The sequence below is a fragment of the Dermacentor variabilis genome, chromosome 5 (genome assembly GCF_050947875.1).
Source record: "Dermacentor variabilis isolate Ectoservices chromosome 5, ASM5094787v1, whole genome shotgun sequence".
NCBI classification, from domain to species: Eukaryota; Metazoa; Arthropoda; class Arachnida; order Ixodida; family Ixodidae; genus Dermacentor; species Dermacentor variabilis.
The window spans coordinates 98,787,308-98,804,331 of record NC_134572.1 but is presented as its reverse complement, the minus strand read 5'-3'; the positions used below and the strand labels follow the sequence as shown (position 1 = coordinate 98,804,331).

Below are 17,024 nucleotides of genomic sequence, written 5' to 3'. Positions count from 1 at the left end.
TGTATAGAAGGACCAATAAATCCCCTTATTGTGTGTTTGCGCCACAGTGCTGTCATTTTATTTTTTACCAAGCGTTCTTGAGACCCTACAATAGAAACAATTTGCACATTTGCCCCCAGCCTATAAGCATGTGCTTACAGAATGCTCTCTTTATTTCACTGTTGGCTTGCGAGAGGATGATTATGACTAGTGGAGAGCTACTATGAGAATGGCCCATGGCAACAGCATACAGCAATGGAGCGAGTGTAGCTAGAGAGTTCCTATAATGGCTGTTGTTGTAAAGTGCTTCTATTATCATAGATTTTTTTAACATCAAGGCATAATAAGTCAGACCTTTACTCATCTGCAGGTCAGAGACACAATGCAACTAAAGGTGTGCTGGTTGAAAACACGCATCAAAAAAAAAAAAAAAAGCAGCAGATACAACATGCCCTGTTGGATACACAGCGAAGCTTTTCGTAAATGCATAAGCAATGCTGCAACACATTTTTGTGTTTGCTCATTGTGAGTGCAAAGTGAAAACGAATGCTTTATTCATGTTGGCGAAGAATGCAATGCACCTCTAAACGAAACCAGCGTTAAAGGGGTTGAAAGAGGCAAGTTGGCTTTCTGCACCATTTCCTTGGGGTACCCGATCTCCTTTTGGAGCCACAGATGTGACCGTCCATACAGTTTCCAGGCGGCACAATGCGAGGCATTCTCCTCCTGTGGCCCCTCTCTCCTCTCATCATGGCTCTCCATGTTGCAGCCCTCTCGCTGTCTCCACCAGCAGCTAACGACCTGCATGCACACGTCGGCTTCCCCCTCTACCTTCCACTGCTGCGGGCAAAGTAGTGTGAGCCGCCACTCCTACATGGCGCTTCTGTCCCGCAGCAGTGTGTGAGCTATTCAGCAAGCATGCGCGAGCAACAGCAGCAGTAGCTGCAGCAGGTGGCTGCCACGGTCAGCTACAGAGGTGCAGGAGGGGGGGGGGTAGCAAAGAAAGCTTCGCTTTAACAGGAAGGGGGGTGAGGGAGAGGATTGCAAGAGTATATAGCTCCCAAATATAACCACATAAAAGACACCTAGCTTCCTCACATTAACAATTATGCACACTTATTGCCACAAAAAAAGCCCAATTTTCTTTGTCATGTTGAGTTGAGATCCCTGCTATCCATTATCACTGTTTGTAACATTGATGAGTATAGTCTTCATAAGAAAAAACAAACACCAAAAGGCGAAGCATTAACAGTGATAGCAAAGTACGACAGTAGACTTCTGTTAATTCGATCCTGCTCAATTCTTTTCACTTAATTCGATCCTTACCAAAGGTCCCGGCCGGCACCCATACATTTCTATGGGCCTACACTTCCATTATATCAATGTTAAAACTGGCCTTTTCCAAAATAATTCGAACTTGACAGGCAAGCTATACCGCAATACATTCTTGTTCTGCAGTGAAGCACGTGCAATTTATTGCGGTGAAGCATATCAAAAATGGAAAGGGGCCACTGTCACGGGGCATAGTAAGCGTTTAATTATACAGGCACACATGTACTGCCTCCGTTCACAGTACAAGCACCTACACCTAATAAGCATACTGGCAGCCATTCAAAGCTGTTTCTGGTGTTGCTGTGGTGATTTGGGCAGCCATTTGGCTTGCCATGCATGTCTCATATAAGAGACTGTTAACGGGGCCTAGTACACATTCCTTAATTATACACCACTATGAACTGAGCTGTGGTAAAAAAAAAAAAAAAAAACATTTGTGTTTTGGGAAAGCTAGCAAAAGAGAAGGCAATAAAATGAAAAAAAAAAACTCAGAATGTCGAGGGAACTCTGAATGCCTACCACTAAACTTATTAGGCCTCTTGATGGTCATACTATATCCGGAGATGGCACATATGCCTGTGTAAATTAAGGGATGCTTGCTATGTCCCGTGACAGTGACGCCTTTCCCTGCTTGGTATACTTTACCTCATGACACAACTGTACTGCAATGAAGCTAATTTTAAAGGCAGTACCGCGAAATTATTGTTTTTTCCTTTGCCTTTTGTTTAATTCGACCCACCAGATAATTCGACCAGTTTCATTGGTCCCTTCAGAATCTAATTAGCGGAAGTCAACTGCATTAGGCTATTATACAAAGCAACACTCAATTTTCGTGGCGTCCCATGCCTAAAGGCACATGTGAGAGTTCACTCCATGACTGCGAACACTTGTGGTCGCAACACTGCCATTATAAGGAGTGCTGGCAGCAGGGAGTGAACATGTTTGTACTAAAGCAATTCATCCATGATGCCGCTCCTTTCACCATTTTTGACTGTGATGCATCTTGAAAACTCAGTAGATCACACGACCTCCAAGACTGGATACGCAGGACAGCACACATCAAGCCTTTGGCTTTCTCAGCTTGCCCTCACATGCTCGCCTTTTGCCCTGACCAGAACCAGATCATGTCATCTCCAGCACATGGTGTGCACGCTGCATATGCACTCAACAGAGCGGGCTGCACGTGTGCCATCATACTCACGGCTGTACGACACCAGCAACGACACCAATGGCGCAATGCGCGTTGAGTGTGCTATTGCAATAAACTATTTTACAATGTGAACCACTGACAAGTGTACCGATCAACTTGAAATTAGTTGCAATTTCCAACACTTCTCACTGGTAGTGCATCTCAGTGTTAGTGACACTGTGTGTAGCGTAAAAACCCGTGTATAATACGAGGTTTTTTTTCCTAATATTAGTGTCCCAAATTTTCGCCTCGTACTATATACGGATCCGAACGAAAACTTCAGTCAGAAATTTGGGCTAGAAGTTTTGGTTTCATTATTGCTGCGTGGCTACGGCTTGGCTTCCTTATTGCTGCATGGCTAAGGCTTGGTTTCGTTATTGCTACGTGACTACAGCATCGTTTCTTTATTGTTGAGTGTGCACCATGGCAGCACACGTGCAAACCATGCTTCGCGAAGTGCATCTTTTTTATTCCGCATTTAAGGACCAAGATGTCCAGACCACAAAAATAGCACTCGGCTGCTTTCAAGAGAAACGTTATTTTAGCCGCACAGGACATCGGCAACAGTGCGGCTGGGAGGCAGTTTGGCGTCAACGAGGGAAGCATTTGCGGATGGCGTCGACAGAAGGAAGCCCTTTTCGCGTGCAGTGGAACATGAAGAAGCTTTCGCGGCCCGAAGAGTGGGACATTACTGGAAATCGAACTCGCCCTGAAGAAGTTCGCACGTCAACAGCTAGCCGCGCGTCTAGCTGTGAGCGTGGAGCTTATGCAGACAAAAGCTAAGGAGCTAGCAAGAGGAGAAGGGCTACCGAGCTCTGCCTTCAAAGTGAGCAAGCACTGGATTTATCGCTACATGTGCCGTACTGGTTTTTCCTTACGCTGTCGAACTTCGATTTCGCAAAAGCTGTCCAAATCGTTCGAAGAGCTGCTTGTGGCTTTCCAGCGCCATGTTATTTCGCTGCGCAAGTCCACGAACTTCCAGCTAGGGCAAATCGGCCATGCTGACCAAACGCCGGTTTATCTGGACATGCCATTGCCCCTCACCGTGCACGAAAAGGGCTCTAAACAAGTTTATATCCGGTCCACTGGCAACAAGAAAATGTGAGTTACCGTCATGTTGTTGTGCACGGCAGACAGACGCAAGCTTCCGCCCTATGTCATCTTCAAGCACAAGATAGTGCCTAAAGGTGAGGAGCTGCCAAAAAATGTGGTCGTGAGATGCCATGAGAAAGGCTGGATGAACGAGAATCTTGTGCTCTACTGGACAAAGTCCGTCTGGTATAGGTGGCCCAATGCACTGTCGTCATTCCCATCCATCCTCGTGCTGGACGCAATTTCGTTGCCATGTGGCCGACTCAGTGAAGAGGCTGTTGCATGAATCCAGCACTGAACTCGTTGTTATCCCGGGTGGGATGACGTCTCAGTTGCAGCCTTCAGATGTTTACGTGAACAAGCCGTTCAAGGACGCGGTCAAGCGGTGTTATGCAGATTGAATGCACTCAGGTGAGCCTGCAGTGACGCCGATCGGGTGGCTGAAGCGGGCTTCACCAGCCGCGCTATGCAAGTGGACTGTGGAAGCATGGGCCAGCATACCAGAGGACCTTGTGCATCGCGTACTCAAGAAGTGCAGCATCTCGAATACGCTTGATGGCACAGAGGATGAGTACCTCTGGGAAGATATGTCCGACAAAGAACTATCCGAAGAGAGCGCAGCTGAGGAAGACAGTGTTTGAAGTGTGGAGTGCAATTTAAATAAATGTTTTCCTTGAGTTTTCCTAAGTATTATTATACGCAGATAAAACTTTTTTTTTTTTTCATTTCACGTCCCAAAAATTTCGCCTCATATTATATACGGGCTTTTATAGTAGTCTCTCTCTTTGTTATGAACTGCTTGAACAATTGCATTGGAAATGTGGCTGGCCTGCATGTCATATTTCTGGGAAATTTGGTACAGTTTTTGTCATTTCCTGCAGAATGAAAATTAAAGTGCACTGCAGCTTTACAGCAATGCGAAACGCTGCACCATAAACTTCGCTATACTTTGACAGAGAAGCTGAGTGCAATGTAGAACACAGTGCATTAAAGTCATACTGCGAAGTGAAATTCGCATGTAACCTCTACTCTCTTGAATTACTGGTGTGAGCAACGAGTGCGAAAACATGGTACTATAGGTGTATTATTTCAGTATGTCTGCTTCCTTGTTCTAAACACTTCTCAGAGTAATGCATGTTTCAGTTGGGCTGTAACCTTGTGGTTACAGCTCAAGAATATATCTCGCGAGAAATAATGGTTGTCTCGTAGAGAAACACCTTTACCCACCGGCTTTTTGGGCATCCTTGGAGTGGATGTTAAGAAAATGCCTCTTCGCAGCCGATGAAGTGCTGAACGCCTGTGGGCATGTTTCCGAGGGACATGGAAAGGGTCGCTCCCCAGTATGGGTGCGCTTGTGGGCGAGAAGGTGGGCCCTGTATAGGACAGACATACATTTTAAACCTGTCATTTGGATGATTAAGTAAATCTCTTCCTTGGGCTAGTTGGTTCATGCTTGAATGAGTACATTGGATGATTACATTCTTGTGCTCACAAGGTTGAAAATAGATACACAGCCTTGATTTCCATGTAATTAACAACATAAATGCAAAAGCATTTTTTTACAGTGCAAGAAACTTCACAGGTGTAAACAGATTTGAGGAATTCGTACATCAAATGCATATAAACTGTGTAAAAGAGTTCTCAAACACATGGGAACTGGATGGTCACAGCAGCTGGACTGAAACAATAAAACAAGTTTTCATTCCCATAATTTCTGGCTCCAACAGCCAACTTTTGTGCAAAAAAAAAGAACAAAAGAAAACAAAGAGTGCCCAGTTTGAGGTATTCTATGCATATGCAGTACAAGTGCTTGACTGAAGGAAGTGACAAAGGTTCGCCATGCAGCTATGTGTACAAATCTGCAAAGAAAGCTGCAATATAGGTGGCCAGGGCAGCTGTGGTGTTATGCTCACAAGCACAAGGCTACACTTTTGACTTCCAGCTGCACCGTCTTCATTTCAACAAAGCAGAATGCAGCAGCGCCAGAAGAACAACATTTCAGCACATAGTAAGGAACCCAGGTGGCCAAAATTCTTCTGCAGCTTCTCGTTATAGTAACCTTAATATGTAAACTGTAAGTTTAGAATGTAAGAGGGAATGAATTCTCACTATAGCACCCATAATATGTAAACAGTAACTTTAGGATGTATGAGTGAGTGAGTGAATGAATGAACTGACTGATTAATAAGTCAACCACTCATATAAATGCAAGGCTGCTGCCTCCTTTAAAAAGACGATAAAATGCAACCTAAAATCAGTTCAGATTAGCGAAGCACTTCAATATGCTTCTACAGTAGAATCTCGTTGATATGACCTTCACTGGAACTGAAAAATAAACCTCATCAAATGAAAATCATATTAGCCAAAGCAAGATTCAAAAGGCATGAAAATAGGCGTACTCAGTGACAAACACAATAGCAAAGGTTCGTGTGGTGTTGAGTGATACTGTTCTGCATAACATGTTATGTGAAGCAGTGTCACTCAATGCCACATGAACCGCAGCCAACACACTTTTATACAGCAATGTTGAAATATCTTGTCAGTTTGCGCTGAACTTTCTTCTTTTCAATGTCGGTGCAAAAGTTATTCTAGAAGTAAAAAAAATAAGCTGCTGTTTTGTCACTGAACTGATCGGCAGTGCTTTACCGCGCCGGCGCAACGCATGCGTTTTTCCTTCAGTGTAGCTGGGGCTTAACACGTTGTTCGTGGGTCACTGGCATGTTATTTAAGCTCCTACGCTGGAATATAAAGCTATGAGCTTTAGAAATGCGTGCAGAAGCCCACTTCTGCTGTCTTATTATCTGATCTGAGTGGAAAATGCGGTCGCAATAACCGTACGAAATACATTGCTCCTATGGGACGTTGGCCGCAAAGATAAAATAAAACGTATTATCCACAAAGACATAATATGTAGAATTGTACCAACAAGATTCTACTGCATTTGTTTCATTTGGTGGGAAATGACTGATTGCTAGTGGAGAAAATGAAGGCCCAACTTCTTGAAAATTTTGTGCCAAAATGTTGACACAGCTACGCTAATATGGTCACAGATTTCAATGTATTTTCCACGTTGTAATGCTTTTCAAGTGTAGGAAAAGTTCTCGAAACTTGCTAGGTTGAGCGTTTGGTTCCTTTATAGTCCAATACTGTCCTCCTCTACCAATAAACAATAAAGTACATCTAAGCGACAGAGAATTTGGCAAGTAAGTATACGATCACGCATGCAATACGGCGCCATTAAGAAAAGGGCCACAAAATGGAAGGGACACTACATGGCCCATTCCTTTCCACACAGCACTGTGCAATGTAACCTTCTTGGTATCTTAAGTCACGCTGTTACAAGTCACGCTCTTACAGCCATTTATCGAAGCGAACACTGTGAAAATTAAACACATCAAGAAAAGTTGGTGCAGGAGCTTCAGGGCAGTGTCGCCACGTGTCTTCTGTTCTTGGATCTTTTTCTGGTTGAGCAAGCCTCCACTTTATGTTAAAGAGTGGCTGTTTCATTATAGCAACGTACCATATTTGTTCAAATATAGGTCGACCTCTCTTTAGAAAATGTTACCCAAAATGAGCTGTCAAAATTCTCAACCTATATTCGTGAGAAATGCTAGCAAAAGTACTGAGCTCATAGGGTTTCCCTCATTGCACCTGCCGTAAAGCTAGCCTGGAGATTATCGAGACTGACTTTAGGAAGTTCTGCATACCACATGCGCTTTCAACATCGTTTGGGGTCTCATTTGGGGTGCCGATGGCGCCATAAAGCATCCAACGAGAAAGACTTCTCTGGCAGTTTGTACAAGAATGCAGCTTGGGTTATCGACTAGCAAGACTTCGTGGCCAATTTAAGATAAACAAAGCTGTGTCATGTTCCAATATTTTTCGCTTTTCTAAATATATATGGGTTGTCCTATATTGGAATATATCGTTTTTTTTATCTCTCAGCAAGTTCAATATACAGGGTAGACCTATAATTCGTGCTCAACCTATCTTCGAGTAAATACGGTAAATTTACTGATACAGCTTAGCTCAACATATTTCTCTGTGTCCCGTCAAGGGTAGAAGACATCCAGAAAACAAAGTTTGCATGTGGTGCTGTGAGAGAGAGAAGCAAGTTGAAAGAAACAAAAGGCAGAGAGTTTAGAGAGAGAAGCGAGTGTCTGGCCTGCAACTCCACGCAGGGGTAAAGGGGAAGGGTTCAGAAGACAATAGAGAAAGATGAGGAATGACGATGGGATAATACAATGAGCTAAGCCCTGACCGTTCCAATGCCCTACACGTGCGTTGTCCCCAACAAGTGTGCAAGAAGACATACAGCATACACCCATCAATACACATCCACTATGTGCATGTGCAAACCTATATAATATGCACTAATGAGTAAAAGTCGCAATGTATGGGAAACACATGTGGCAATTTTTTCCAGCATATGCCACCAGTGTGTGACTGCGTGGAAGGCCTGCAGGAAATGTGGGGAGGGTGCATCATGCCCCCTTTTCCATTTCCCAGTGGCATCCCCATGACAGCACAGAGCGCACTTCCATGAGACTTGTGCGAGGCGAGGAAGGTATTGCCCCTCTGCAAGCAGGATGACCCTCTTGCGGAAGAAAACCAAAAACTTATAAAAGAGGTTTTTTGTCAAGGAAAAGGCCTCACTTTGTGCACAATTCACAAGAAAGGAAGGAAAGCAACAAGACAGAGTGGTACTAACAGCCATCCAGCAATATAAGTCAGAGGTGAAAGAGGGAAAAAAGATAAGTTTGCATGCAGGTTGCTCGCACAACCATGACAAGGGCACATGACAAAACTAGTGTGACACTTGTTTTACAACTTATGCAATAGCGCGAAAAAAGTAACGAAGGGATCACAATATAGACCAAGTGAAAAGAGCGCTTTCACTCTGTTTCTATCGTCATCCCTTCCTTATTTTTTTCATGCTGTTACATAAGTCGCAGTGAACCATCTAGCCCAGCAAGCAACCATTCTGCAATATACTTGTTTTACATTGACCGGTAATTCAACTCAATAATCTAATAATGCAATAAGAAAGGCGGACGTGAAGCTACTTTGCTCCACCTCGAAAAAGCTTGGTTCATTGCGTCAGCACGTAAGTGATGAAAAAGCATCCATTGCTGCCTGTGAAAAAAGTATGTAGAGTGTACAGGTGAAGTTGGTTATCGCATACCACTAATTGTGCAGTAGATGCCACATCGGCCGAACAGGCCGGTGTATGAATGACCGGCTGCATGAACACACAAACTAAACCGGATGGTTCTTAGTATCACTCTGTCCTGTCGCTTTCTTTTGTTCCTTGTGAATTATGAGCAAAATAAGGCTCTTTTGGGGGCAAAATAAGACAAATAAGGCAACCAGCTGATGCAGCTGCTTTGTATAAAAGAGCATCTATAAAAGAGGGAGACGTGCTCTCCCTGGTTGCAACTCTGATTGCCACCTGGGGTAGATGCCTTAATGCATGTAAGCTCATCACCTGACCACGATCGTTTATGGAGCACACACCCCTCTGCCAACTGCTTACTTAGCATTTTACCGCTCTTAGTAATAGGTATTGTTTGGGTGGATGCCATCATTTCACCTTAATCACCAGAAATCCATTGTAGTTGCAATTTATTTGCACTACAAATTAAAATGCATTTCAGAGCATACCCAACAAAACATATAGATAGCTAAAAAAATCACATTACATATGGTAAAGTACATAGTTATCTTAGGAATTTTAAAGAAAATATTTTACCTCTACCACTGCTTTGATTTTGCATAAATTTCACAGCAAATTTGCATTTTACAAGGGTGGGATGGCCCAAATTCATTTCTGGAGCAATTTTTGGAGCAAGTAAAGTAGCATTTTGGAGTAGACAAAACTGCAGCTTGGAGCAGACTGAATTTCATTTTGAAGCAATCTGGAGCAATTTGGAGCAGATAAAATTTGATTTCGAAGTAGTTTAGAGCAGGCCAATATGAATTTTGGTGGAATAATGGAATATCGCAGCGCACTTTGAAACCACGATGAAACACAGAATAAACGAACACAATGTGCATAGTAGACGCGCGCTTTGTAGCTAAAGCTACTAGAATATGGAAGAGTGGGTTGAGTGGCAGCACGGCACATGCTTTCCTGTAAAACCGAAAACATTGGTGGCACTACGATTGAACTATGTTCGCATGTTATGCGGTCCAATTGATGCAGTAACGTAATTTCTGTTCACCATGTGTCACCGCAGACTCAGAGATCCGCGATCAACCCCAGGCAGGTATTATGTAAAAGTATAGCATTCTTTTTCTATGGCGATCGCAATTATATGGACATTCTAGGCATGTTTTTGCTGCCAGCGTCGCTGTGATGTTCCGTATAAAGTCCAGGGGTGATATCATCATCGGCATGTGCCGTATGCTGCATGTGCGAGTGAAAGCGTGCGAGCTTGCGCCGCCATCCCGCAGTTGCAAAGAAGGAAAGTGGGAAGGAAGCGTGCCGTCTTTTGCCGCTCACAAGGCACCGGGGGGAGGGGCCGTTCTACTCCTGCAGCTCCTGGGTGTGGCGCGGCCGCGTGGGCCCTATTTTGAAAGTGATCTGTGATGGGGACAGAGCATGAGTGCTGTTAGCTTTGTGTGCGCTGTTTTCGCTGCTTAATTCACCTCAAAGCGAGAGGCAGAACGAAGGTCAATTCGCTTGCTTCAGGTGCCGCGCTTCCTCATTCCAGCATTCTGACAGCAAGTTTCCGGGTCATCGAGTGAGATGTGTTCATGTTTGCTTGTGTCCACATGACATCATGCTTGTTAATTTAGTTAGTAAGCGAATGTTTAACAAGTTTATCCAGCCAATAAAGCTGCTATCCTTAATTCGTATATCTGTATACTAATTTGCTACCGCAATCAATGCTTCACCTTTTGGGCGAAACTGCGACTTCTTATTCCAAATCCATCGTTAGCCCTTTGTGATAGGTCAAAATGGTTCAGGCCTCACCAGTATGGGTGTAAAAACAGATTTGAACAGTTTTATGTTATGCCGGCCCTCGGGACAGAGATGCCCACCCACTGAATGCAAACTTCCCTAATATCTAGTTCACTCGCAGTGAAAACTTTAAATACAGTCTCCCTGGCCGTTCCGACAGCAGCAACAACAGCCAGGAGTGGCCGCGCACACCGGCTACTTGGAAGCCCCGAAAAGTCCAGTATTATAAGTTCCAAAATTCTAAGCGGGAGGCGCCATCGCATCGTGTGCAGCATGTGAATGGCTGCCCTCTTTTACGAGGAACGAATACGCTTGCTGTTCACAGCTGCTGCCGAAGCACACATGCTGAAGTCGTTCTGGTGCAGGAATTTGCATTTGTGTCAAAATAGCACAATTGGCATAGGAGTCCCACCCCTGATTTTATGGTTCAGATTGTTCAATGTACCACTTGGCAATGTTACTTGCCTGGTTTGTCAAAAAAGCTATGTGCATTTTCTTTTGCCTGTGCCATTTGTGGTCTTCACATCAAATCCCCCAGTGAGCAATAAAAATGATCTCAGGTGCCATGCTATGCAGTGTTGCAGACATTGGAAGTGACTAAGTGACCCTTTAATGAACATAACTTAAGGTAAAGGCTCAGCATTTATTCAACAATCTGTGCCATAAAATGTGATCTTGCTGTGAAATATATCAGGAAAGCACGAAACCGGTTTAAAATGTTTTTTTCAGGACACATGTTACCATACACACACTGTGTAAAAGCATGTGTATACAGTCAAACCTCAATGTAACAAACACAGACACAACAAAGCAAATCTAAAGTTCATGAAATATTCTTTGCCGAGGTTAGTGCATATGTTTAAAATGTATATTAGATATAATTAAAGTATCTTTATGTTGAATATGACTTTGTTAAAACAAGGCTCGAGTGTACACAAGCTACCTATGCATATTGGGAAATCACGCAGTGCCAAAAGTGGGACAAGCCTTACCTGATGGCAAAGTTGAGGCCACACGTAAGGCATCGGAACGGGCGCTCGCCAGTATGCACGCGGCCATGGCGTTTCAAGGCCATGGAGGAGAAGAAGCGCTTGCCACACAGTGTGCATGGGAACCGTCGCTCCTCCTCGTGGCTGAAGCGGTGCTCAGCTAGTGTGCTGAGTTGGAGATAGCCTTTGCCGCACACCTCACAAACATAAGGAGCTATGCGCCCATGGCCCGATTTGTGGGCCTGCATCTCTTTGTAACTGCAATGAGAACGCGGGGACGTTTCTCAGCCAGATCTGCCATCACAAAGTCCTAACCATCTTCTCACAACCATTTGATGAAGTTGTCGGGTGACTTCGTCATCATGGAGGCCGCGCCTCAATAAGGACAGAATGTAAAAACACTCATGCACTCAGATTTAGGTGCACATTAAAGAACCCCAGGGAGTCAAATTTAATGCGGAGCCTTCCACTACGGTGTTTCTCATAATGCTGCTTTGGGGCGTTAAACCACGAGATGAATAAGTGAATGAATGATTTTTTTTTTTCTAAGAACAACATAACCCGAAGAAACTTGTGTGTTAAAATTCAACTGAAATAAAATTTCATTTTGGCTTAATTGGTTATAAATAAGTAGTACGTACTAGTAAAGCAATCTTGGCAAAGCTGCAGGGCTGGTAACTGTCTTAATTTTCTTATCAGAAGCCTTTAGATAGCACATAAACAACACATGCACTTTGTGGTTAGAAGATATTGCATAAATCCCGGCCCGTTGCCTCCTACATTTTTTAGCGCACCATGGGCAGTGGTGAACAGCACCTAATTTCGGAGGCCATGCCAATAATTCACATGTTCTGCATGACGCGTCACTTCTGGCGAACTGTAATGGCAGTAACGTCTTCTATTCAAAACCCACAACAGCTATCCTTCTAATGCATACAGTCATATTTTGCATGAAGGCTGCTCTATATCTATGCTATCTGAAACTATGCTTTTTAAGCAGTCCAAAATTTTGTTGCAGTTGGCCTTTAATGAATGGGCTCTACAGCGAGAGAAATGTAGTCGAGAGTGGCAGGGTATCACAGTGCAGTAATGAGGTTGGGGAAACTTACAGCCACAGCATACGGTGGGTTTGGCTTAGACAAAACAGCGGCAATGAAAGCTTTTCAAGAGATCAGTTTTGTCCCACTTCAAGCCTAATCAGAAAAATGAAAGGAGAGGGTGAACATAGGTTCACAACTCACGTCATGAATGACTTCTGGCAGATGGAACACTTGAAAGGCTTCTCGGGCTGCGCATGCATCCTCATGTGCTGCTCCAGGGTGTCCCGGCGAGTGAAGTGAGTGCCACACTCGGGGCAGGGAAGCAGCGCCTCCTGGCCACCTTCGTGAGTCCGCAGGTGTCGTGCCAAGGACGTCTGGTCGAGGTAGTGTGCGTCGCACAGGTGGCACGACAGTGGGCGGCGCGCGTGAATGCGACGGTGCCGCACGAGGCTTGACCGCACGAATGTCTCGAAAGGGCAGTCGGGGCACGTGTGCTTGGTCCGTGGGCCCTCCTCCGAATCCTCCCCAAACTCTCGAATCTCCTCATCTCCTTCCACCATCTCCACTGAAGGTAGCGTGAAAGGCACACAGCATTTGTTGGTGGCAGACAATGCGTGAGGCAACTGCGACCTCATTTGAATGTTTCTGCACTGTCTTGGCTAGAGCACCGTTGTCCAGTGTGTGACACTTAAGTACAAATTCCTTCTATCGTGTATTCCCAGTCATTCACAAGCAAATTCCTGACCTTTCACTGCGTGCGAGCCACAGCAATGCCCCCCTACCAGCCAATCTCCCACTACCCACAAGCACAATTTAGCATCTTTTTTACTGAAACCCAAAGTGTTTTCCACATATCAACTACGAAACCATGTAGTCGGTCTGTATGTGAGCATCCGGCTTCACCAGAAATCATGCACTCCTTGCCATCTGATGGCTGCCGAGTACAGGGAGGCCATGACAATGAGCGATACAACAATGAGAATCTGGTGTCAGAGAGCTTTTTAATTGTCAAGCAATCGTACAATTTACTTGCAACAAGTTCTGCAGGAAAGAATAAGGTCATGTTCATTTAGCCACTGATGTCCTTTCTGGGTAAGTTTGCATATAAGGAAACTTTCGTTTATATTATTTCTTACCAAAATTTTCTGTTCTTTCAATTCTCATGCACAGGCATGCAATCAAAGCCAGCCTATATATGCTAATAGAAAAAATGTAACGGAAGAAAACATGATGAAAAAAAGAAAGTTGACAGTCACTTTAGCATACACTTAAGAGGATGAAGGTGAAAGCCTGCATGCTCACAAGAAGTTAATTAAATTACTTGATATTTTCATTCTAATGCATTGTTACTACTTATTACTTGTTTTCTCCCACCAAAGGTCGTCGGTTCAAGTGCCTTAAATAACTCTACCAGAATTAACTGTGCCTTAATTAACTTCACCCTAATTAAGGTTACGGGTTTGTCTCCCATCTAAAGCTGTGGGTTCGAGTACCTTAATTCACTATATCTCAATTAACTGAACTTTAATTAACACCAAAGGTAGTGGGTTCGGCTCTTGACCTTCCCGATGTCAATTGGAATCCACCTTGGAGAGGTGGCCGTTTCACCCATATCTCCAAGTGGATTCGACTCCAACCAAAGGTCACAGGTTCGAGTGCCCCGATTAACTATACTTTGATTTGCTTTGCTGCCATTAACACTAAAGGTCACAGGTTCAACCCCGAATTTTTGTGCCATTGAATTTTGGTGCCATAACACCGGACGGTCAAATTTTTATCTCATGAGCCATCTAAGGCTTTTGCCTTGATAAAAGTTACAACATCGGTTATGCACATCAACGTGAAGGTGGGATGGGACATTGCGATATATAGCCACTCACTGTAGCCCCAAAACTCCATGTCCAACAAACAAAGAAATAACCAGTGCTTGTTGTGTCTACTCTTGTCCTTCCTGCCTTTGCAATGAGTCCTCTATGCATTCTGAACTGATGCCAAAGTCTGAATAAGGTGTGCCACATACAATGGTGAATGTGGACAGCACCAGCACAACACCTATGCACCAGAGCAGCCCACTAGTAAAAGTTATTCCCCTAGTTACCTTTGCATATGATTCCGTTTTCATCGTCGGAGTCATTGGTGGTGCCATTGGTGTCGAGATCGGAGGTGGCATCTGCCACAGTGTCACTGGTATCCCTGCCATCAGTTTCTGGTACACCTGCGAATCCCAGCATTTCCAATTCCATCCCTTCTTTGAACCAAATTGTGACGCTTAATGTTGGAGGCTACTAAACAAATACAATACTTTTACAACTACACGTGCCGACACTGAAATACAGAACTCGTATTAAATTTCACTAAAACTTCCAAGTGCTTGGCTTATTAAAGCCATTCTTTTTCTGTAACTCCAGCCCAGTCACTCAAATATTTTAAACCAGAGGCTGACAGCTGCAACTACATTGCAAGAATTCTTTTTCTTTTCTCCAGTCACAATAAGTGGTAGAATCAGGTGAACATAGCATGCAGCTATCTGTATGAGCTAATGACAAAGGAGAAAACAAATATTGAAAAGAACTGATGAAAATCCAGCCAAAGGCCATCAATTTCAAACCTCGTGAAACTTATTTAACAAAGGCCCCAAAAAGAAAATGCTGCTGTAATATAGCTTTCAGGCTGTGAAAATTCCCATTGCAGCGATTGGTAGAAATGTACTGTTTCAATCTTCCAGCCTCGACAGCACAGCACGGTATCACTGTGGTTTCATACAATGAAGATTGTGGATCTCCATATTTTTCTGATTCAACACAATAGCTCTGTCAAGCAACACAGTGTTCTTTGTGTTGCTTGATCACCATGCTACCTACAGAAACAACTTAAGTTATTTGTAGCATAGTTGTGCAGATGAATGTTTCAAAGTTTTCATAACCCAACCCACTCAATTACTATCACATTTACCAATAACATAAGTGGCATTAAGTTCACGTTACTTTTTCATAAAACACTAAGTCAAACATGCACTGCAGAAAGCAACATGCTGTAGTTTTTGCTCACGGAAGGAATAGGTAAAACAACTAAGCAAGCCATGACTGATATACAAGCAATCATAAAGGGAAGCGAAACTCATCTGCAGTTATGAAAGTACTTTTTTAAGAAGTTATGCAGTTAGCCTCATGCAATGCCACCAAACTGATGGCTGTGCTTCAGATAATTCAAAGCTTTATTGTCACGTCATTTCCATGGCTTTTTGCCTCCTTCGGGAAAAAGAAATTATTAAGAAATAAGTGGCGATTTAGCGGTAAATTACGTCGCACTACTTCGAGGTCCCGGATCCATGGTTTAAACTGCATTCACCACATGCAATATATATATATATATATATATGCGTGCGTGCGTGTGTGTGCACACACAAGTTCGCGATTTTACACTTTCTATAATCTATTACGCGGAACTTAGGTCAGGCAGTGTTTTCAGCCAGCAAGCCATTAGAAAAGCGGCTTAATCTAGAAACTGAGGCTGAAACCAGAAAGTTATGTTGTATTCTCCGGAAGGCAGCCCATCGAATGACCTTTGCAATAACGTACTTCTTGACTTGTTCCGCCCGTAATGCCTACTGCGTGTGATCAAAGTCTATTTCGCCAAACAAAAACAAGCCATCCACCAGAAAAAAAAAATCAGATTTTGCAGTAAAAGTACGCTTTCTATGATGCACGACATCGCACTTTCGCATTTCATTCGCTTCAACGGCATCATATTGCCAATCTGTGAACTAAGGATTTTCTGCGATGCTCAGAAACGCAATGGAAGCGAAACCTACATTTTTCGAATCCGCATGATAGGTTTTGACGAAAACGTTAGAGACCTTGCCGACGGCGCTCTAAACCAGACGGCGAAATAAAGTGTAAACAGAGAGCAACCGGTTCTGCCACATATACAGTTACACATCAGTGGAGAACGACCGAAGGAGCATATATTGGAGCATTCAGAATGTAGATCGGGCGGTACAAAGCACGGCATGCAATTGGCAATAATAAAATTCCAGCTAGTTAGCGCGAAAGCGAGCCGCCGTCAAATGCTTTCAGTACTGGCTGTTCGGTGAGCGTCGCTTGACGAAAGTTGGCGATCTTCCGGCTCCCGAGGTTGTTGCCACTCTCGCTCGCTCATTTAGTTGCGTTGAACCGAAGGGTGTCCGCAGATGGGAGTATCCGTGCATTCACGTCTGAGGTCTTTCGTGAACCGTGGATTCTTAATTCTTTCTATTAGCTGTTAATTCAGCGTCTTAAACGCGCTGATATATGCCACCCTACATAACCGCAGACGCCATGGAACAGCGGACAGCAGCCGATGCAGCGCCGCTATCGGCGACTGTTCGATAAAGAAACAAATTATAGTCGCATCTCTGCTGCATAATAAATATTAATTATTAGTGTACAAATAGTAGC

At 43.8% G+C, this 17,024-nt stretch overlaps 1 protein-coding gene across 2 annotated transcripts in view; it reads right to left on the bottom strand.

Moving 5' to 3' along the window:
* The window catches only part of LOC142582965 (uncharacterized), a 35,204-nt gene extending 18,263 nt beyond the window's left edge, over positions 1-16,941 (bottom strand). The window contains exons 1-6 of one of the 2 annotated variants that reach the window (XM_075693139.1): positions 16,668-16,941; positions 14,687-14,803; positions 12,790-13,153; positions 11,552-11,806; positions 4,820-4,965; positions 827-947 (exon numbers count right to left, since the gene is read on the bottom strand). In XM_075693139.1, coding sequence (XP_075549254.1) covers positions 889-947; positions 4,820-4,965; positions 11,552-11,806; positions 12,790-13,153; positions 14,687-14,803; positions 16,668-16,746 — 1,020 coding nt within the window. In that variant the 5' untranslated portion in view covers positions 16,747-16,941 and the 3' untranslated portion in view covers positions 827-888. Of the gene's footprint in view, positions 1-826; positions 948-4,819; positions 4,966-11,551; positions 11,807-12,789; positions 13,154-14,686; positions 14,804-16,667 lie in introns of those variants that run through there. The other variant, XM_075693138.1, reaches the window with a different exon arrangement.
* Between the last annotated feature and the right edge of the window lie 83 nt (positions 16,942-17,024).